The sequence below is a fragment of the Lissotriton helveticus genome, chromosome 4_1 (genome assembly GCF_964261635.1).
Source record: "Lissotriton helveticus chromosome 4_1, aLisHel1.1, whole genome shotgun sequence".
In the NCBI taxonomy this organism is placed as follows: Eukaryota; Metazoa; Chordata; class Amphibia; order Caudata; family Salamandridae; genus Lissotriton; species Lissotriton helveticus.
The window spans coordinates 198264806-198288917 of NC_136063.1; the positions used below are offsets into that span (position 1 = coordinate 198264806).

At 44.1% G+C, this 24112-nt stretch overlaps 1 protein-coding gene across 3 annotated transcripts in view; it reads left to right on the plus strand.

Moving 5' to 3' along the window:
* PTP4A3 (protein tyrosine phosphatase 4A3) overlaps positions 1 to 24112 on the plus strand; it is a 200094-nt gene that overhangs the window by 127558 nt on the left and 48424 nt on the right. For 2 of the 3 annotated variants that reach the window (XM_078686670.1, XM_078686672.1), the window contains exons 2-3: positions 7382 to 8093; positions 16179 to 16271. In XM_078686670.1, coding sequence (XP_078542796.1) covers positions 7989 to 8093; positions 16179 to 16271 — 198 coding nt within the window. In that variant the 5' untranslated portion in view covers positions 7382 to 7988. Of the gene's footprint in view, positions 1 to 7246; positions 7268 to 7381; positions 8094 to 16178; positions 16272 to 24112 lie in introns of those variants that run through there. The other variant, XM_078686671.1, reaches the window with a different exon arrangement.

The following is a 24112-nucleotide window of genomic DNA, read 5'->3' on the forward strand; positions in this document are numbered from 1 at the left end:
TCTAGCAGTTGTATATATTTCTTCCATAACTGCATCCTCAGATTCACTTTCCATAGATTTCCCTGTAGGAGAACCCATTACCATTTCATGAATTAAATACAATCCTTCACTCATGTTTCCCTGTCTCCACATTCGCAATCTATCTTCATGAGTTTCTCTTTTCCAAGATGGATTTTTAGAAGGTCTTTTAATTCCACTAGCTTCTCTTTGTAACTGATACATCTCGTCTTCCCACTCAACTAAAGCTTCAAATTGAGTTGGTCTTGGTTTTGGAACAAGAGCATTCATTTTCTCTCGTAAGTTTCTTAAGACTCTTACATTAAATGAACCATCATCAGGCCAAGCTAAAACACCGTCATTTTTAGTATAACGTTTCCAACTGTCGAACCATAGGACAGTATGATATCCGTATTCACCTTCCATATACGCTGCAGGTGTTTTATACTTATGAAGTAGTTTACCACCTCGCGTTTCGATTTTCTTGTCAGGTGAAAATAAATTTTTGAATTTCTGAAATAATGTTGTCTTTTTCTCAACATGTTTAAAATGATAACTCATTTTCAAGAGTTAAATCTAATTCACAAAATCGTTCGAAAAATATTTCCGGGATGTTCCGCAAAACAACCAATCCGTGCGCGAAACACACTAACAAGCCAATCACAGTTGAGCTACGTCACTTTTCTGCTCAACCAATAAATTTGGAGTTTTTCCGAAGGACCAATCAGCTCACAGGCCGTCAGAGACTCAAGAGCCAATCAGAATACAGCTTGTGACGTAGGTCACCCAATCCCAGCGCGGCTCTGTGACGTACACAGCAGCTGCGGTTTCTCGCTTCTCACTCCTGGCGCTTACCCCTCCTTCACAAAATCTTTTCACAGCGCCATTTTAAGGACACTTTTCAGTGTAAATTAATTCTTAACAATGACTATAAAGACAACATCTGTTCGTTTCACTATTTAGGATAGTTTACATACATTCAAGTATCCACACTTCGGAATAGACGGCGCTATTCACACTAAGGATAATATTCAATTGTCAGTAGAGTAACCTTACCCCACCCTTCTAACACGTATAATTATGAACTCGCTTTGCTCTGAACCCACCGCGAAGTGAAAGTTCTAAGAGTTCCACTTGAACATAAAATACAATTCAAACTCGCACTTTTACACGGAAAATTCCCTAATTTCAAACACACATGAAATCCGTACAGGACTCTCACCTGTTTATAGAAATCATGCACCGTTAGCAAAATAACGACGTTATCCGTACAGGGCTCTCACCTGTTTATAGATATGAAACATGTACCCGTACAGGACTCTAACCTGTTTATAGATAATCATGCACCGACGTTAATTTTACCCTTCACTCAAGCTCGGATATTACTAATACTCTCATCACAGTGAGTTTTATGGAAGGCGCTTTGTCCCTATTCTCATGCTGCTTTGATTTCTTAGAAAATCCTCACTATACAAGATTCAGACCTAGCCCTAAAACTGTGCTGCTCGGCGACAACACTATGGTACACGGCGATACCTCTTGTGATACTCGGCGATATCACTACAAACAGAACAGATGGCTTGCGTGACTAATTTCTCGCCACACAATCTATACCGGTATAGCTTACAGATAGGCACGAAAAACGAACTCAACAAGTGTTAAAACATCGATCCTATTTCCATACCATAACGCAACCCTTAGCAACCAACATATTACCTTGGTTACCTCTTAGCAACCATCAATTTCTGCTACCAGAGAATTGATCCAGCGGGCTATAGAAAATATATCATAAACTACGCTACCCAACTTCATAACCTATAAACAAAATTCTAAACTAAATATGGACCCATTTATAAACCTGATATATTTTGGGCCTACTGAATCAGGTGGTCAGAATAAATCTATATACACATTATCTACAAACTTTATACATATTTATACATTTGCAGAAAGAATATTGTCATTAGAATAAAACCCAACCATTTAAATGACCACCATAGGCGACGTGATCTAGCTAATAGTAACCTACACTTCTGAATAACCAAGACCAGCTTGTTTGTCAAAAGTAAGAATTTATTTACTAAATTATGGTATATAAGTTGAAAGTTTTGTAAATGAATTTTATTAGCATTAAAGCAAGCATGATTGTAATGAAATATGAGAAAAATACAATTTAAGTAAGTGAATCAAAATCAAAGTGAATATATAAAGTTTAGCATTTCTAAAACCTAATTCCCTAACTGAGCTAAATAGATAGAAATTAAAGTAAAGTTCTTTGAGGATTCTTACGTGCTCCACGCAAAGTCCAGCAGCACATCACCCTCATCGGAAAGTCAGAAAGCAGCAGCCAGCCCAACCCTAAGGGCATGACTTTTTATACCTTTCTACGCTAACTAACTACGCAAAGGAAAGTTTTCAGAAATCTTCGACGTCCCATTGGTTGAGAGTGACAAGTGACATGTCACCCGTTTCTCAAAAAGTTCCATGAAATCATGTCTCATAAAGACCATTGTCTCTTCCACGTGAAGCCAGAAGCTTCCTGCGTTTGCAACTTTGTATTAAGTCATCCTCGCAGCTTCCATAGACTTTCATTACACTTCCGCGGATGCCAAGTTAAGGACTGACAAAATGTTCACTTTCGACCTTGGCCATGTCCGACAGAATGATGTCAGCTCATCAGTTTTTGCTTTGTGAATGCAGCTTCAATAAACGTTTTAATTCAGAATGGGCGTCTCGTGACTTTCTGCAGAATTATATGTCAACTCTTTTTCTGCGGTTCAAATGACTAGGCCCAAAAGCAGGCAACTTATGTTTTCTAGTATAAAACAAACACAAGAAAAGTATTAATGTAAGAAATAAAGTAGATTCTGTATCCACCCCATGGTTTACTAATTAATTAACCAACCCGATTAATCAAAATGTTACCTAGCCATTGCAAACAAATAAAGCAGCGTTTATATTTACCAGTCTCCGTTTTTCCATGAGACCCATATGCACCTAGAATAGTAGAAATGACATCACACAGACAAGGAAAAGCAAAACAAGCACATGCTTCTTTTAAGTTTGCAGCAATTAGTAATGACAAAAACGAAAACAATAAATTATTTTGCACGAACAAAAAGATGCAACATTTATGCACGTTTAAGAGCACACATGTTAGTCCCCCCACGTGTAAAGTTTAATCTAAGTTGTATTAGCACGACATATCACAAATCATTAATAATTTTATTCATGTTATGGAAATGTGACTTTGCGAGTTTAAACAAAATTTTGTTTTCTATCTCGCTCCATCAATCACCCTGCACTCGGCCTCTTTCCCCGCCAGCACTGGACCTGACCGCACCCCCTCGATCCATTGCTGCCCTCCGCCTCGCGGATAACTCTTTCGACATCCGAGAACGTGAGGGACAGAAGTCCCCTGATTTGCTCATTATCCACTTGGGCGGCAACGATATGGTAGACCGAGGACGCTTAGCGGTCAAAGAAGCACTGCTCACAGAATTTGCTTGGCTCGGGCGGACCTTCCCACAGGCCAGGATAGTGTGGTCCTGCATGATCCCACGGCAATGGTGGGGCAACGGTATCCGGGCAAGGGCCCTCAATGTGTCAGTGCGACGTCTCAATGGGGAGCTGGCAAAGTTGTGCTCAGTCAAGGGCCGCTTGCTACATCTCCCACACAAAATGATCTCAGGACCAACCATGTTTCATCAGGATGGAGTTCATTTATCTGACACTGGCATGGATACATGGATCAAAGAAATATGGTCTTTTGTGCTGAACTTGGCTGATGGGGGGAAGGGCGACGGACTTTTGGGCCCTAGTCTCCCTTGTGGCGGAAATGAGACATTCGAACACTAATAGATTGACAGAATGGACGGGAGTCCGCCTTGCGCACTCCCTATGCCAGCACTGAGGGGAGAGAAGGTAAGCTCTCCGCAGGGGGATGGAGACCACTGGCTGGGGAGGCTAGGGCGACAGGTACGAGCCTCCTAGGCAGCCTGGTGGACGAGAGGTGGGGCCCTGGAAATGGCGGACAAGGACCCGAGGGCTGGGGCCCATCGCTCAGAGGCGCAGGTGCGTTGCACCTCGCGTGGGCATCTTTCCTGGGGGGATGCGAACCAGAGGGCCCCTTGGTGCTGGGGGGAAGGAAGAAGAAGTTATGAGCAAAGAGTATTTGAATAATACGTAATACAAGCTGATAAATGTTTTGAATAATCATAATTGATAAATGTTGCTCATAATTTTAATGTTTGAATAATCATATGTCATGTTTGAGATGCTATTAAACATGGCCTTTTTTTACACCCACCACTTCTCTCAAGGTTATGATTCTTCGGTGGGTGAGCGGGCGTGGGGCATGCTGGGGGATCCGGGTCCTATACAAAGGGCGAGGCTAGACGAGCCCGCCTTTAGGGCCCGGCCCACGCCGCGCCCTCATTGGCTTGAACTCCTGGCCGGCGGCCCTATGGGCGGCCGGCCTGAGGAAGTACTTCCGGGTCGAGCGAGGTGACGCACGTCCGGTGGGGGCGTGGGGGCAGAGGCCATGACCTATTTAGGTCAAGATCACCCTGCACTCTGCCTCTTTCCCCGCCAGCACCGGACCTGCCCGCACCCCCTCGATCCATTGCTGCCCTCCGCCTCGTGGATAACTCTTTTAATTCTCCCGCCCACCCGTCCCCTTAAGGCAGTAGTTAGTGGGGTGCGTTGCGGAAATGAGACATTCGAACACTAATAGATTGACAGAATGGACGGGAGTCCGCCTTGCGCACTCCCTATGCCAGCACTGAGGGGAGAGAAGGTAAGCTCTCCGCAGGGGGATGGAGACCACTGGCTGGGGAGGCTAGGGCGACAGGTACGAGCCTCCTAGGCAGCCTGGTGGACGAGAGGTGGGGCCCTGGAAATGGCGGACAAGGACCCGAGGGCTGGGGCCCATCGCTCAGAGGCGCAGGTGCGTTGCACCTCGCGTGGGCATCTTTCCTGGGGGGATGCGAACCAGAGGGCCCCTTGGTGCTGGGGGAAGGAAGAAGTTATGAGCAAAGAGTATTTGAATAATACATAATACAAGCTGATGAAAATGTTTTGAATAATCATAATTGATAAATGTTGCTCATAATTTTAATGTTTGAATAATCATATGTCATGTTTGAGATGCTATTAAACATGGCCTTTTTTACACCAACCACTTCTCTCAAGGTTATGATTCTTCAGTGGGTGGGTGAGCGGGCGTGGGGCATGCTGGGGGATCCGGGTCCTATGGGACAGGTTCAGGGAGTGTGGGGCAGGATCAAGGGTGTGACTGAACAAAATATTCTGTACCTAGTTTGTTGGTGTTTCACCTACAAGTACCTGCATACGAAATAAAACACACAGCAAATGCAAGTTAAACTAATCAGTGAGAGATTCGCATCACGGTGTGAAACCTCTATTGGCTGTTGTGATTACTGCAGACAACTTTGTGTGTAATCGGAGAGCCAAAATAACTAATTTCTGGTTGGTGCAGTGGAGTTTATAGTGTTACTAGGGCCCAACATGTGACAGAAAGCACTGTCCATATACACATTACACACTGTATAAGATAGACTACCACAACTGCACAAAAAAGATGTTGGGCCAGATTCACAAAAGTAATCTGAGACAAAATCCTAACTTTACGACTTTAGTACTCCTAAATGGACTTTGTGAATACCGAAAGTTGTAAAGTTAGAATTTTGTCTCAGATTACTTTTGTGAATCAGGCCCTTCGTGTTTAAGATAAAGGGCTCCTGAAATATAGTTCTGAGACTGTACCCAGTGCAGGCATTATTTTCTAGCTGCCCCTTAAAAACACGCACTACACACAGCTCAAGTCATCTTATAATACAAGAAGAATACTCTATAATTAATGCCAACAATTAAGTCATTACCTGCTCCCAAGCAGCCTTTAAATTTGCAGATTAACCATATGCGCCCGTTTAAGTGTCTTTCAGGCAGCAAACACCCTGGCAAGAAGGCTTGTTTCTTGTTTAGCGGTCTGCCCCTCCCTCAGCATCAAAACACAACTCTTTCCCCTTCCACCTCAACTGAGGCATCTCAAATGTTGGAATTGAGTTTCCTGCGAGGGTTTCCTTTAAACAAAGTAGGGGAACTGTTTTTGTTAGATTAAAAAAAGTAATGGCAGGTGGTGCCCCTTAAATCCCGCCCACTTCGACCTCTGAACCAGACCTTGTAAACAATGAAGGGGTTAGTTAATTAAACCTAGGCTTGATCCATACTTTAGTGTGTCCACGCACCTGGATGGGTAGACAGGAACGGTCTATTAGATGGATGTTACATATGGGTGCAGGCGTCATACCTGATCAGTTACAGAACGTAAGGCCTCCTGTAGATTTCACCGATTGCGTGTATATATTGTTTTAAAAATGCAACAAAATATTCATAGATTCTCCATAACCCCTTCTGTAATGGATTCAGATTATTGTTTTGAATTATTTTAATGCTATTGGAAACTCTTGGCATGAATAAGCGTGAATTACTGTTATGTTCTTCTGGGTTGTGTTTTGTTGTTGCCGGTTGAGAGGTTGAACTAAATTCAGCATTCCTGGACCTCTTGTCCTGCCCGTTCTGCCTTTCCTCGCTCTAGACAGCCTGCCCAATCCAACTTGTTTATTTTTTTTCTTCATGGTCCTTTGACTTCACTGGGTTATAGCATTGCTCAATTTTTTAAAATTTGGAGGCTGGGAGGTTGGGCATGTTTAGTCCAAGGGCTCTGTTCAATTACTTTGAATGGAATAACCATGTCATTTATCTGTTTTGCAAAACTTTCATGATGGCCTTGTCTCAATGCTCTTAAGTTTCCTTCTGCCCCGTCCATCTCGGGATGGAAATTGATTAGATTTCTGTGATGGATGCATGGCACCTTGTGTTTGTTTTGTGCTCTTGGCCTACCTACCACATGCATGTTGTAGCAGGGTCCCGGACGGGATGTGCCATGCCAGGGTGTTGAGGGGGTACTTTGCTCTTCTCCTCTCGCGTGGTTTGCCCATCCATGCACTTGAGTTCAGCCTCCTCGCTTGCCTGCAGAGTATGTAAGACATGCATCCCTGTGTTTTCTGTCCCGCGGTGGTTTGACTAGTGGGGTGTTGACTAGAGGTTGGGTCGCATGGTGCGCGTGCAGCTTCTAAATTAAGCCCGGGAGCCTCCCATAGCACACTGCTGGCGCTTGCAGAACTTCTTAAGCCTGTCAGCAGCAGCCCTGCCCCAGACCCGAGGGACTCTGGCCTGAAAGCGCTAGGTATGCTCCCTTAAAGTGGTGGCGCTGTTGTGGTTGATTGCCTCCTGCATCAATTGATTGACAAGTACCTATCTTGTTTATGGGCACGCTAACACCGCTTTGTTTTTTTTACAGATTGGCTACGCTTCCGGTTGGCAGCAGCTTTATGGAGGTGCGGAGCAGCAGCTTTGAATACTGCCATGCGCAACACCGCGACGGCTGATTGACAGGCGGGCTCTGCGGGGTACCAGGACTCCCCCTCGCTGCTCTAGCCATTACCATCCGCTCGCCAGGCGTCTCCAGCCCACGAGAATCCGGCCTGCCCGAGCCTGACTCTCTCGGAGCCCGCGCCGCCACCCTCAAATACTGCACATATCCAGATGGGGTAACGTGATAGCCCGAAGGACTGCACGTAAGCTTGGACGATTTGAGACCGCAATACGGGGCCTTTTTTTTTTATTAAAAAAAAAAAATCAAGCGGGTCAGGCAGCGGCATAAATAACGAGTTGTACATTTTCATAAGCGGATATTTCTCAAATTGCATGGAAAAATGAAAATCAACGCAATCTACGAAGGATTTGATTAACTTTAAACATCTGGATTGTTTTGGGAAGCCCGACACACCTTCAGGAGTTCCAAATTTTTTGCACAACCGTATTGATTATTCCCCCCCACAACTATTTTTGAAGGGGTTTTCCCTTTCTTCCCTTTTTTATGGTTATTGCCTTCGCCTTAATTAATCATGGCTCGTATGAATCGCCCCGCACCAGTGGAAGTCTGTTATAAAACAATGCGGTTTCTGATCACTCACAATCCCACCAATGCTACCCTCAGCGCATTTATTGAGGTGAGTGACCGAAGTGTAAACGTTTCATGTGTGCACTACAGCAGCAGATCTGGTCAGCTCAAACATTGCATCTTGCCTAGAGCAAGTATTCGTGTGGAACAACTTGAACAGGAACCACTAGTAAACGTTACTGGGTGCTTAGCAAACTTCTCCTATGTCTGACCACTTCCAGACATTGAGCTCAGTCGCTCATTTTCCCTGCTGCCAACAAATATCCCCTTCCCATCCCACACACATTGTACCGGCTTATATTGGCTGCTCCTGAACTATAAATTAAAAATTAAAGGTACATCTCAACAGTTTAGGACTCCGGGAAGAGGTGCAGATTTGATCCATACATATTGGGGGTGTCCAAAATAGGCCAAGGAGGGATTTATCCACGCCACACGACTGGCTATGTATAGGAGTCCGATGAATTGCATTCAAATGTATCTTTTGTGGATTTCTTGAAAATCTGACATGCCTTAGGTCATCCTAAACTTGCATTAAACAGCCCAGGGCACAAAGCAATGTTACATTTATTATGTGTGGCGTACAGAATTTGGGGCATTGACACCTGTAGGGAAAAGATGTAGGGAGCACAGTGCTCTGCATACCGGCATGCAATTAGCCCAGATGAGTTGTGGTAAATGCAGTGCATGATAACACTTGCTTTACTTCAAAGTCTTTACTATTCACCATTGTTGGTGCAGCCATTGCTATGTATTGCTGAGAACGTGTTTCAGGACTGTTGTCTTTCAGAAGACCGTAAAAAGTAAAAATTGAGGGTGCTGGCAATGCTGCCCTGTCTTCTCTGCTTTCTGTACCACTCCCAGAGTTCAGGTGCATTCCAGAGCTGTAGCTGTTAGACAGAAGATTCTATAGATCCTATTCTACTCTTTTTTGGTTTAAGGAGCTCTCGAGTTTTCCATGTCGATGAATAATTAGCTAATCCATTTAATTTGTTTACATTCTGGGACTTCAACTTCTAACTGGGTGACTAGGGCTACAAATCCCTTAATACACAGAAAAAACTAACTGGGACTGGATTAGGTTGGAGGTGGGAAGCTTGAGAGATCTATATGGAAGTTATTTATGTCACCCAAACTATTTGGTACTTCCCACAATTAAACCACAGATCGTATTACACATAGTGCCCCGGGAAGCAACGGGTATGTGCACCCATTCTTTGCACCCCCAGGGCACTGGTATTACAGACTGGGCTGCAGACACTTGTGTTGCCCCATCTGTAATACTAGTAGCGCTGGCACACATGTGGCCCCAGCACTATCTTCACAGGGGGTTCCCGGATTTGCATGGGAGCAATACCCCAGGCAAATGAGGGAATCCCTTTAACTTGGTGCTCATAATGCCGCCTGTGCGCGGAGGCAAACAGTGCCTTAGGTGGAGGACGGACAGCGTGCCACAAAGATGCAGCACACTGTCATTGGTTTTCCCATAAGGCATGTGCCAATGGAGCGTCATTACACTCCAAAACCAGTGCACAGCTTAGGAAAAGGTAGTTGTCCCAATCTTTTGCATTTCTTTGAATTCTTAACGATGGTTCATCAAAAATACTCCAACGTTTTAGTGAAACTTCATTTATTTCATCAATTTCTTTTACACGTGAGATGCAAATTAGTTTTTCAGCTTCTCATGAAAAAGACGTATTGTTTCCCATAAGGCAGCCATCTTGAGGTGGGGCATGGAGTCCCATGGACTCTGCAGATATCCTCCTGCTTGTGGGTGCAGTCACTTACTGCGCCTGCCCTGCAAGGGGATCTCTGGCCCCTCTTTAAAGTTCAGGGGTGATTGCCTCCTGCACAGTGAAACCCGAAGAGGCTTGGAAATAGCTGCTCTGTATTTCAATGAATGCGCTGCTTTGCGGCTGCTCTGACGGCCGCGCATTAAATGTAACAGGGTGCACCCTCCCTGTTTGCGCGTCTTCCTCCCACCCTTGTGCCCATAGATGCTCATTGTCCCAATGTGTTTCATCAGAGAGAATTGTATGCCTATCTTGTCCAAGATCTAGACACAAAATCAGCATAGATGATCACCTAGAAGACTGACCAGCTCCCTAGCTATCTTCCAGAGACTCCTCCTAAGTTCACGTTTTTATAAAGGGCTCAGACATTAACGTGTAGCCTGTGCTGCAGGGCCAGCTTTTTCCACGCAGGGTAACTGTTTACTTCTGCTGCAGGGTTCCATGCTGCCTGCTCTCCTTTTAGCTTGCAGCAGCTGGTTTGAAAGGCATCAGCACCTTAGGTGGCCAGTTTAATGACTTCACCTTCCAAGGTCTGGAAACAAGCGGAGGAGTTCATGTCAAGAAACAAAGAAGCATTGGCCAAACTAATCTCTCCTTTTGGTTTCCACTGCAGACCTGTTGGTTTTGCCGATGGTGTTCTTCGGCAAAAAGATTTTCTTATTTTTTGCTGATGCTGAACAGCTTTGGGTAAAACATGATGCATGTGCATGCCTGCATCATCACATGTACACATAAGCTTCATGACTCAACAGCATCCTAGCGGCACCAACCATGTCTGGGCATGCATCATTTTGTTTCTTTTTGATTTCAAATTCCAAGATGGTAGATGCCCAATTTGGAGCTGTAAATTAATATTAAGTGTCAGAGAAGCAAGTGAGGGATTTGAATGAGAGGAGAAGATAGAAATAACCGCAGCATAGGGAGGGACGGTACAATGAACACGCAGTGGGGGGGGGTGGGAACATTAAGAGCAGGGCAAGATGAATGCAGAAAGAAAATCTCAGGAACAGGCCACGAAAAAAGTTGCACACGCACAGAGGGCTTAGTACAGACTAACGTAATTCTCTGAATAGAAGTTCTCAAAGGATGCGAGTCACCCACTCAAAAAGATGGTAAAGAAGTTCTGCTCCAGAGGAGGGATAAACAGAAAGAGGAAGGAAAGCCAGTGAATATAAAGCGAGCAAAAAAGTTTGACAAAAGCCTCACCAGTGATGAGCAGTGGGCTGACCCACAGCCCACTCTTAGTATTGCTGTTGTGCATAATAGATGTTGGACTTCACATCATGTAAAGAGGTTTGTAGGCGAGACCTAAAAACACAAGCTTAAAGCAATGGACTTCACCAACATTCTGTACAGCATCCCTGATGCTGCGCAGCACGGCTAAATAAGAAAAAAACGATTGCGCCTACAAATAACGCAGTTGCTTTTTTCCTTTTATTTGCTGATCCAAATCAGATCCAACATATTTTTGTTTTTGGAAAGCCAAGCTAGTGGTAAAGCAACTCTGGGGGAGGGGCATGAAAGCTGCAAAAGGCAGAGCTGAATGGGGTGGAGGGGGGGCACAACACGTGTGGCTTCAAACCATATTTCGGGTTAGAGGGAAGAGCAACTTGAAGAGTACGGGACGAGAAAACGGGTGCGAGTGACAACAACTTTGGGGGGCGCAGAAATAAGACCCCCTCATGGAGTGCTTCAACTAAAAGAAAAAAAGGCTTCCTTAAAAGAGCATAGGAGGCCGAGAATCCACCCAATCAAAAACATGTTAAAGAGGCTAATCCCCAGGAAAGGGAAAAAGAAAAGATGGACGGCTGAAACACAGAAAGCAAGCAATCTGATAGAAAGCAAGCAAATAAGGGTAAGAACAACGTCAGCCAATGGTAAACAATGGGCAGACTGCTCACCCCTATATGGTCTTGTAAGCCAACAATATGCCAAGATGACATATGTGTACACAGTTGAGGTGTTTGGGAGTTTGGGAGCAGCGCATGATGGAGAGAGAGGTAGAAAACACTTGCCCACTCATGGATTACTGAAGTTTCACTGAAAGTGAGCAGCAGAAGGATAAAGGTAATCCAATCAAAAGTAAGGTAAAGAAGCTATGCTCCATGGGAGGGATAAACCCAAGAAGAGGAAGGAAAGCCATTGAATAACCAGTAAAGACCTAGGATGAAGCGAAAACCAAGCAGTTGTAAGCATAAGCTGACTTAAAGTCTACTGTAAATATCAGTGTGGTCCACAGCAGGTCTTTGACAACAGATTGCTAAAAGCGATCTTTAAGCAAGACCGAAATAGGAAGATTAGATGGCAGTCACTTTTGCTGGTTGTGGTGATTGTCCCGTCCTGAAAAAGGAATATTTGTTGGTAGTAACTGAATACCTTTGCTCTGCGATTGGGATAATGATGCTAAATCAAGTAGGAAAATCAACTTTGATGCTGCAACAGATTTCAGTAAAGTGAGGGGAACAAACTTTGAAATAATATTTTTATGGACCTAAAGAAATGTAGATTTTGGCTTATTTTGAATGGGACTTTTAGGCCATGCTTTGAAGTGGGACAGTTTAAAACAAGGATGGAGAGATGCCTCCATTATATACATTCTATGATGGTGGTTATGAGAAGGCTAGGGAGGCTGCAGGGTTTGGTGGGACCCTACGTAGCGTACGTGTCCTGGTTGTGGTTTAGTCCTCTAGTATGTCAAGTACCTGGTTGGCTACAGCTGAGCAAGTATTCACCAATCCGATGTGGGGGCAGGGTGCTGGTATGAAACTTACTCTTTGCCATACCATTTTGACCCCCTTTAAGATGAGAACTCAATGATAGATTTTCAAATCACCTGCATCAAGTGTAACATGACATTGGAGAATAAGGAGCAACTCTCTACTAGCTGGGACTGAAACATGTTATCAACCATTGTCTTGTCACCAACACCCTGGTTGTCTGGAAGATGGATGCTTATTTCTGCCTTCCCTTAGAGCAGCTCTTGTAATGCAGATTCTGCAGGCTTATTGCCCTGTAGGTTGTTTGGTATTGGCTTGAACCTTGAGCTCTGAGGAGCGGAAGGATCTTTGGAATGTGTAACTCCTTTCCCTGTAATTGGTGAACATTCTGGCAGTGTCATGTTAGTTGGGTGGAGTTTCTGTAAAAGCTTTCAATCCTCATAGTGAAGTCAAATACTGCTTCTCCCTTCTCTTTGTTGGCTGTGGTTCATGCTGCTGTTTTACTGTGGTTTGGTGTTCTGCTTCCCCTGCTGGTGTTACTTTATTTTATATAAGCTAGTGAAGCACTTGCTTTGTGCCAATAGGCCACGAACCATAAACAAGATCCTACTGAGCAGTTTGGACCTGGACCAGTGCAGTGAAATAGCTTACACATCTTGTAAACCGCCTACAACTAAGAGGTGAACTGAGGCACCTGCCTGACCAGTTCATAAGTGTCAGTGACGGAATGTTTTTTTTATTTTAAATCTGAATATGAGAATGTGCTCTTTTCTCCATAGAAATTTACAAGTTTCAACAAACTTTTTTATTAAAGGCTTTTTTGTGGTTTTGGCTACCTTCCCTGTGCTTTTATTAAGCTACCCTCGTTTCTTGTGATACATTCCAACAAGCACAACAAAGTACTATTCAGTATCCTGATTGCTTTAGAGAACTAGATTCGTTAATCCATCGGCTGGGTCTTCCATTATTTCCTGAAACTGACTGAGTCATTGCCAAACAATCTCTTTCTGCAGTTTTGCATCTTTTAAGAGCCTCTTGTCCAATATGGGCTTTGTGGCATCTTTCAAGCCAATAAAGGGAATGCCTTCAGAAAGGTTATGGCGGTTGCAAGATTATCTGAATTAAACACTAAGAACATGTGGGACTGTTCTGTGAAGCTCTAGTCAATTATCTTGTATTGTTGTTAAAGTAAATATTGGATGGCTGTCGCAATAGGTGCTTTCATTTTGGGTTCAGGTGATTGGGCCCAGATTCGTTCCCCGATCTTGACCTCATTGTTACAATTGTATGCTGCTGGTGCTTATGTGTACAATCTCCCAGAAGTTTCCACTGCTTATGCTCAGTCACGTTGTGCTATTGTTTCACCCATTGCGGTTTTTATTTTTATGTATATGTTTTGCACCCATAGAGCTCCACTGTCGATTCCTGGTTTCATTTAATATTTGTTTTGTTATTGGCATTACTGTCATGCGCAGCCTGTCTAGCTTATAGCCGTGATGTGACTTCAGCTGTCCATGCCAACATTTTCATATACTTCCTAGGTTTCCTTCGCAGACTGGAGGATCATTTTTAAAATTCTAGTTTACTGGTATGAACCTTAGGGCGCCTCTGTTCATTGATTTGTTTAGGATATGATTTGGGGACAGAGGTGAACTTTACAATGTTAGCATCCTCTAGGTCGGTGGACTGGCACTTTGACGGATGGAAAGTGATTTAAACATTTGCATGTTTTTGCATGTTTTGTTTGGTACTATTAAAGCAAACTCATTTAAATATATTGCTGCATTGGACGCGTGATATCATTTTTGTATAGTGTGTGCTGTTGTATATTTAAGTGGGAAATGCTTTTGGGACCCTAGTGGCAGCCAATGATGACATGTCTATGCTACGTTGATGTGCGAATGTTTTTTCTCCTTATGGCCTAGACTTGTAAAGTGATGGGCCACATGACAGCTGGCTGTATGGCATGTGCTGGCCCTGCTGGGTGTAGGAAATGAGGGGTTTCTTACCGGCTTGTACTGTTGGGAGGAACACAAGAGTATAAAGCCTTTTTGTGCTTTTGGGGATATCTGTGTTAGTCTGTCCTGTGGAAGCAAATCTGGTTTGCATTCATTAAACCAGATGTATTCCATTAAATATAGCAAGTTTAGTACTTCATGCTTTACCAGACTTTGATATGAGACCAGGTCAGAGGGACGGGGTCAGAGGCCCCTAGGATAGTGCCAAGTACTTAATTTGTAAAAAAAAATGCCAGGGCTCTAGTCAGGCGACCGCTGCAGCTTGCACCACCCATTGCCACGGCCAGTCTTGCCAATGACCGGACCTACACAACTACTAATAGCCAGCACTCTACTAAAAGTGTGACCATTCAGCCTATTCCAGGCCCCAAAGCTATCAAAATAGCTTGGGCCGCAGGTATTAGTTGTGTTTAATGTATACTAAATTAATAAACAATTGCTGTCATGCTAATCTCCAATTTATACAAACTACGCCACCATGTGGCAGCGGTCATAAGTGCCAGTGTCAAATTAAATGACACCGTGAGAGCACTGGCTCAAATTAAGCACGGCCTCCAACCGCACTCTAGACTTGTATCCATAATTGAATAAACCCTGCCTATTCCACGGTGTGCATTTTTAGGTATTCCAGCTCGTCTGCTAGCTAAAGGGATGGCTTTCGAGCTAATGAGGGAAGTTTGGAAAGGGGAGGGCAGTGGTTAAGTGGTCACGGGAAACGTCGGTTCAGTGCCTTAAATGAAGTCCTCCATTTTTGGTAAGCTTGAATACATCACAGTAGAATTGTGATTACATCGGTGATGAACAAGGAACTCAATAGGGTTTGGACATGACAGACAGAATTGTCTTGTCTGCATTGTGTCCAATCTGAGACCAAAATGGAAGACGGTCCTACTGCAATGGGAAGTAAAGAGGCAATCTGAAAATTGTTGTAAGGCCACAGAGCCAAACTTGATCAATTACAACTCCTTCTCTTTGACTGCTCAATGCTCCTTTCTGAAGAGTTTTGGGCCTTTCAGGACTTCAAAACGTGCTTGGATGAGGCACTTCATGCACGTGGGGCTAGAGGGTGGGGTGGGGGAGAGAAGGTGCACTGGCCCAGTTCCTGGCCAATAGATACCTTTGTGTTTTGCCTGTCGGTGGGAGATTTCTTTCTGGCGGTGTACCTTAGGAGGGGCCGGCCTAGAATTGAAATGCAATGACTGAGTTCCAGAGTGTAGAAAAACAAGCCTTTAATTTGCTTTCTATTTTTGAAGCAGACGTTTTTTGTATTTTACGGAATAGGTGTCTCGAAGAGTTTGAAGGGCACAGCGTGGTAACAAACTGTGCTATTGTCGGCGACTGATCAATCTAGCCGGTATTAATGGAAGCTGCCTGCCACATTGTCCCTTTCAAGGACCTCTCGGAGGTTAGCTTTACAAAGATTGCCAAACAGTTTCGATTTTTGCAGATTGTGTGGGGAGACCTGGGCGCGCTTTCTGAAAGAGTAGTTTGTGCGCGAACAAGAGACCAAAATACACAAAATGTTAACTTTGAGGTCAATAGTTATGCTCGCTGGGAGACAACAACATGGCGAGAGCTTTAACCCGCATCTTCTGTCTCCTTCCAGGATCTGAAGAGGTATGGTGCCACAACAGTGGTGAGGGTCTGCGAGGTGACCTACGACAAAACTCTGTTGGAGAAGGACGGCATCACTGTGCTCGTAAGTAGAGTGGGGGAATTGCTGCTGGCTCTGGAAGTGTTTTTTTGTTGTCTTTGGATCATGAACACTTCAACCTTGATGTGTCCTTGGGAGGTCTTCTCTCTGGGCAGTGTCTGTGGTGGGTGCGGTCATCAACCACTGATTGACTCATACATGTGCAGTCCAAATTGCTATTAAAAGTTAAATCTTGTTGCATACTTAACCACCCATGCCCCACTGGTGAATAGTGACGCTTAAAAAACACTGATGGACTGACTCTCCAAGGGTAGTATGTGTGATAAGTCCAGACTTTGATTAGGAGCTGCTAGTAGTTTTGGACTTCAGTGCAGTCTGGCAGGGTGTCCTGCCTAATATAACTTCATAAAAATAGCAACGTTTGTTTACAAATGGGAAAGGAGTGGTTGTTGCATATAAGGCTCACCATAGCAGATCTTAAGCAGATGCCAGCAGCTTCTGCAAGCCTCTATAACTGTTTGGTTGTTAAATTATGTACCCTGATTAGCATGACTGTGTGCAAGATTCGCTTACGCCTGCATAACTATTGAACTAGTCTGTGCATCTGTTACTGCCATGCCTGATTTAGGCTATGTCAAATTTCTTGGTCTTGAAAATCAATAAAAAAAAAAAAGTAAGGATCAAAAGATGAGCTCTTTAGTATAGCTGTGTTCATTATAGTGCTTGGGTTACACCCTCGTATTCATGAGTTCATGCACCAGATGAGGGGACAGTGGATGTCATATGGTATTGATCCCTTTGCACTTAGTCTTAGTTTTGGCGCAACTTTGGATTCAGGAGAAGCAACATGGCATGAGTAAAAACTCCAGTCTTCACAGCAAAAACAATGAACCAACTACTCGCATGTGAACTGGGATACAACTGAACTGAAAAGGATTGTCTTGGTTGGCAAAGAAAAACTCGCCAGTGATTCTAGTCTAGTCAATGGAGTATTCAATGTCATTATGGCTACTCTTTGTGATAAGCATACTTGGGAAAAGTTTTCTCCCAAAATCTTTCCCTAGGAGCAAAGTCCCTCAAATCTTTCCAAATGAGTAGCATTCCCAGGATGTGACATCCATTCTGAGGAGTCCTTCATGGCAAAAAACGTCCTGCAGTTTTTTTTATTTTTGTCTTTTTAGTTCACATTCTCTTAAGGATCTCTTGTTTCCCAATTATTGTTTAACAAAAAAACCCTAATATATGTACCTCTCCCTTTACTGTAGTATCCCTAATCTAATACCTCTGTCCCTTGTTATACCCTAGTACCACTACATCTACCAGTGCCTTAAGACCGCTCTTCTTCATGTATTGTAGTTCCTCTTCCCTTAAGATATAGGAAGATGTTCTATGTTACGTGCTCTTGCCTGAACCACAGCACCTCTACCCCGTCTACACCCTGGCACCTATACTCCTTCCTATATCCTAGAATAGAATCTTTACACTTACTGGTACCATTGTGCCACACCCTCTCTCCGTTTCTCCATCCTCTTTTTGATACTTGTCTGTTTTACTTCTTGCTTGTGTTTTTCTACTATTGGTTGCTTCTATTGGGTCTCCTTTGTCTGGTATATTAAGTATTAATTTCTTATTGGCCCTTATTTTTTATTTATTTATTACATTCTATAAATTCACTGAAATGGAGTTCCTTCCACCAACCTGGGGTCCTATGTGGATGCTGTCATTTTTTTTTCCCTTCAAAATGAGTTGGAACCATTCAGGGTATCAGGATTGTGAAGCGGCACTGCTGTTAGTGAGTAGACCTCCGGGAACCACTTATGGCTCCACCTGATCTCCACATAAGCCACGGTGACAATCGATCACTGGATGAGGCAGGTCAGTTGACTCAAAGGGTGCCCAAGTATTCAGGTTGCTTGTATCATGGTATCACCTGGTTCTTTCCCTGTGGAGATGGCAACTGCTTATTAGTGAACCCACTAGAATGTTTGGCAGCCAAAGGGACCTTAAAGGTGCGCCACAGTTTAAGGAACCATACACCAGACCGTCAACTAGGAAACTCCAGATCCATAAGTCATCAGAGGATTGTTCAAAGATCAGCCTTAAACAGAAGAAACGTAAGAGTTCTGCAGTATTGCAGGTTCCAGTACATAATCATGGGACAAAGGGAGGTGGAGTAAATGTAGCTTCTCAGTGGGTGCAGTAGTATTGACTACTAGCCCCACCGTTAACGTTCAGTGCTGTAATAATCGTTGAACACTCCTATTCTGCAGCTGTCCTTGATCCATGTTGTGCTGCTGGCATTTACAATGATACTAGATGGGTTGTGGTCCACACTAACTCCCCATTTAGCACTTCAGCTAGACCTCAGCCCTCTTGTCATGCAGATGTTTTCGATTCCAGTTTTCTCCAGGCTGGAGATCCTTGTGTGCTTTAAACTGCTCCTTGATGCAGGTTACAGTAAGCTGGATCTTGTGTTTGACCTTGAGTCCAAGGCCGCTCCCTCTGTCCGGCTACTCCTTTTCCGTATAGGTTGCAGCAGCAGTGCTTTACCATGGTCTTGGGTTCTGTCCCAGATTCTGGTGGTGGAAGGAGAGTAAAGAGCGGGCAAGTGAGTGTCCTGGTCCTGTTGTGACCCTACATCTAAATTGTACCTGCAGGCATTTAGGATGTCTGTCACGTGACTAAGGACTAGTTCCTGAAGGCTAGTACCTAGACAGTTGCCTTTCTGGGAGCAAATGCTCAGTTATGAGGTCAACCTTTACTTTTCCACTTCACAGCAAATAAGATCTTTGTAGGGGGTTTGAAAGAAGCTTTGTAGGGATTTTCCAGGCGCTTTATGGGAGGAAGGCAGGAAACGAATGGTCAAGGGGATGTGCTTTGGAAAGTCAAAGGCCACACATGCCAAACCGGGTTGAGCTGTTGCTTGTCTGATCCGCCGACAAGACTGCACCGGCAGTCAAATCTGTTTCCGTCAGCCATTGCTTTCTGTCACGCAGATCCCTAGGCGGGACGTGGATTCCTTTCCAGAGAACACATGATACAAGCTACTGTGGGGTGGATTAATCCTGATGCCTGGACATGGCATCTTATGTAACAGCCTATCTCTGTACAATGCTATCAGACTCATAATGCTGTGATGCTTATGTAGTGGGTTGAAGGTCTATATAAAAACCCTACATAAATACAGCGCTTCACCATCTATACTTGTATATACAACGGGAGCAAAAACCCGTCAACCGTTTTGGGATTGTGGTAGAAAGTATGATACAAACATTATATCCCAACTGGTATTATTTGAAGGCAATTAGAAATTATATGAATGCAACATTATCAAAAGGAAGTAAGTAGACTCTATTTGGTTATTACATGTGCTCATGGCATCATTTTATGTAGAAAATTGGGGGGAAAAGAAAAAGCAGGACAATTGGCAGTTGTGACAGCACTGTGATATACAAATAAAACAGTTGATGACCCAAATTGTACTTGGTGCTAAGGGTTTGTGAGTGAAAAACACGGTAGCGGTGCAAGTGACCATGTGATCAGCGAGGTCGGTGCGAAGTGACTAGTGCAGAAGTATATACAGTGAGGAAATGACAAAATATGGTTCCAGGTAGCTTGAAGAGTTAATTTCTATTTGTATTGTTCATGAACCACTTTGTATGGAGCGCCTATGATCCCGCTGAACGGTCAACGGCGTTTCGATCCACTTTAATCGGGATCTTCATCAGGACTGGGTTGGTGGCAGTGCTGAAATGGAGTCTGAGCAGGTAAGCCTCCGGAAAAGGGGCAGCCAGACAGATCAAGAAGTTCGGGGATGGCGTATCAATCGGAGTCCGGAACGGCAATCGCGGGGGGTGTGGAGGTTCCAATTGGTCAAGGGCTGCGGTATAAGTGCGCATATATGGGGACCCAATGGGAATAATCGCGGTTGAACCGGCATTTGTGAAGTATATACAGTGTATCTATTTTATGAATGTTTTTTACGATACACGTTGTGATTAAAAACAATGTTCTAATTTCTCTTGCATTTATTAAAGTTATTTTATTTTTGATTTATTTGTTATATTATCTGGGACCACATTGTTTGTATCAACTATTCACCCAGGTCCCAGTGACTTTTTGGGTTAACCCGTGTTTTTACAGCACATATACTCCATTTCAGCACTGCCACCAACCCAGTCCTGATCAAGATCCTGATTAAAGTGGATCGAAACGCCGTCGACCGTTTAGCGCGATCATAGGCGCTCCATACAAAATGGTTCATGAACAATACAAATAGAAATGAACTCTTCAAGCTACCTGGAACCATATTTTGTCATTTCCTCACTGTATATACTTCTGCACTAGTCACTTCGCGCCGACCTCGTTGATCACATTTTCACTTGCACCGCTACTGTGTTTTTCACTCACAAACCCTTAGCACCAAGTACAATTCGGGTTATCAACTGTTTTATTTGTATATCGCAGTGCTGTCACAACTGCCAATTGTCCTGTTTTTCTTTTTTTACCCCAATTTTCTACATAAAATGATGCAATGAGCACATGTAATAACCAAATAGTCTCCTTACTTCCTTTTGATAATGTTGTATTAATATCATTTCTAATTGCCTTCAAATAATACCAGCTGGGATATCATATGTTTGTATCTCACCATCTATACGGCACTCAAATCTCCAAGAACACCACATGTAATCAGAACTAAAAAGCATGCTCTTGGGTAGAGGGTAAGTGGTGGAAGAAGTAAAGTTTCCCAGGAGCGAGACACTGAAAAGATTGCACTAGTCCTTTGGGAAAAAGACAGTTAGTCAGGACTAGTCAACTGTCGGCAGTGTAAACATTTTGAAATTTCAGTTCTACCTTTTGTGATGGTGTTTTTGGCATGACTTGTTCCAGCTTTCTTCTGGCTAGGGGAGGGAATAGTCCTTGCATGCTTTGAGGATATGACGTGTTTTTGTTTTTTTCTTTGAAGGGAAGACTGGTGTATGCGAGTGGAAGCCGGGCTCACAAAGGTGGCCATTGTGCACGGTGCCAGGTCCTAAGGCGCATGTTTTTTTAAGAGCTGGGAAAGACTTGGGACCTCTGCTACTCCATTTCGGTCTGAAAACTCTTTACACGGAGCGCCTGTCTGAAACTAGGAGAAGAATGTCCTTTGGCAGTGGATGAAGCAGAGTTCCCTTTTTTAACGAAAGCCAATAAACAACTTGAGTAACTATGATGGGTCTTTAAAGTAATTCCTTTACTTGTCCTGAGGCGGAAGTTTATAATCATGCGGCTATTAACATTAAAACATATTGGCGTGTATTCCACAAGAAATTTTTAAACTTGGTCTGGACAGATACAAATTTTAGTCCCGGAAAAGCACATCAGATCGAGCTTCTTGTAGGACATTGGGTTACTACTGAGCCTCGAAATAAATCCTAACATTGGATGTATCGTGAATATTGAACGTATCTTGTAAAGGCACATGGGTGTCTGAAAATGTTAAACTCAAGGGTTCAATTCTGAGTTGAATGTAAACACCGCATTGATAGGTTATCCTGTTAACATTCAGCATTTAAACTTGCTAGAAATTGACTCCAAGACAAGAAATACGTGGTTGGGATTGGTCCGCTGTCAATCACCAGGGGAACCATGCACATGACCTTGAATGTGATTCTGTAGTAATTCATTTGATGCAGTTGCAGGGCTTAGATTCTTAGTAGTGGTGAGAAGGCACTGTAAAGGGTGCCCTAAGGGCTGGAGCTTCTTCTTAGTATAGACAACACTGCCTGTGACTCGCTGTCCTTTCAACTGGTCTGTGCCACTTTCCTCCACATTCTTCTGCTTTTACTTGTAGCTCCCGGTATATTTGGAAACCTGATACCCAGCAGTTCCTTTCTTCACCAGACCAGTGCAGCGCCTGGCCGCACTCTGGCCGCTAGCATTTAACCCAGGCCTGTCCCCACCAAGCTGTGGATGTAGCCTTTAAAAGTCTGGCACCAGATGTTTCGCCAGTCCTCCAGAGCCTGTGGGAAAACCACAACGAGGCTGGTGGTGTCGATGGCTTCTTGGATCTGCTGCTCCTTGACTCCTCCTCTACAGCTGTGGCCTACAAACCTTGGCCATTGTCAAACTAGGAGGAGAAAGCTGGGAAAGAAGCCATGTCCCCTTATTTTCAGGGCGGCTCCAGTCACAATGCTGACATCATCGCACCTCTAGCTTGTCCTGGTATATCCAGGGGCCATATAGTTTCATCCCTGCTTCATCACCAGACTTAGAAAGACTTCACCATGCTCTCCTGCAACTTAGGCATCTTACTTCAGAGCAAGGACCCAGAGGCCTACCACATTTACCTCTGTGCCTCATTAATGTATGCCATGGTCTGAAGTTTGCCTGTAATTGTTAGCGGGATAGGGCTCTAGCCCTGAATTGGTTAATTTGTCAGATCAGATGAAACTTCTAAAATCCTGTAGCAGGTCAGCAGTTCCTGTAGAGCAGCAGTCCAGCTGAGAGTTGGTCCTTGTAGCAGAACAGCAGTCCTTCCTGGCAGAGTATCCACAGGTCCTGAAGTGTACTGAAGAGTTTGTGTCTGAGGTTCAGTATTTATGTCTAGTTGTGTCTTTGAAGTGGGGCAGAAGCTTCTAGAGGTTTCCCTTTGAAGTCCCCAGGCATCTTGCCTTCCCTGCCCTGGCTCCGGATAACTATTGAGGGTATGCAGCCCTCTGTGTTGAGGCAGGACACAGCCCATTCAGGTGCAAGTAGGGCTAGGCCCAGCTCACTCCTCCCATCCTGCCAGTGACTGTCCATTGAGGCATACCTCAGCTCCCTGTTGTGTGTGGCTGTCTAGGAGGAATACACAAAACACATCGGTCAGCTACACCCTTGCCAGGTCAAGATGGCAGTTTCAAACTACACACACAGGCTACAACAGCAGTCCTGGGTCATGTTTAAAAGGGCTACATATGTGGGTGGCACAATCAGTGCTGTAGAACTACTTGTAGATTTTGATTTATGGGAATGGCCTTGGCACATGTGGTGCCACTTTACTGGGGATTTAGAAGTACATTAAATATGCCAATTGGGGATAAGCCAATATTTACGTGTTGACTAGTGTGCACATGCACTTTAGGACTCTGAGCACTTTACCACTGATAACCAGCACTAAGGCAAACAATAACTAGGTCAGTGAAATTGGAGGAAGAAGGCAAAAGGTTTGGGGGAAGACCACCCTAAGGCTGACCGGTCTAGCATATTTTGTGTGTTTTTGTTGTTTTTTTTGTTTGTTTTATATAGCACAAACATGGTCCAAGTGTTTTACATGAGAGACAGATGTTGCACTTTTTTTGTGTAAGACCTGGGGAGATTGTGACTTGCCCAGAATCGCAGGATATTGAGCAGAGGGCCGGAAAAGAACCTAGTCCGTATGTCGGAAAATGACCTAGTCCGTGTTCGCCCCCCCCCCCTTTCAGTTCCAAATTTGGCACTTGCCGCACTCGCCATTATGCCACATCTTTTCCTAGGTTCTGAAGAGAAATCTATGCAAATTTGCGTATCTCAAGATGGAACCAGTTTCACATATCTATTACCAGCCAATTAAGCAGCTGAGTTTAGACTGCTTAAGAGCAGAAACCAGCACTGCAGAGATGGGATATGCCTTGCAGTCCAGATGTTACTGCTCTTTTAGGGTGTAGGTACAGTTTGTCTAGACTAGCCTGCATGACGGTAGTTCCATTCCTTATAATTCCAGGCCAAAACTTTATGCAATTTTGCATTGAGGTCCGGAGTAATCGCTCCTTATTTAACAGGGTTCACCAAGGGTTTCAGCATGTTTTTTTGTCTCCTGTTGTGAAACAAGGAGGAGATGTGATGTTTTTGCACTTGGTAGAGGGCCGCTATGAAGAACTAAC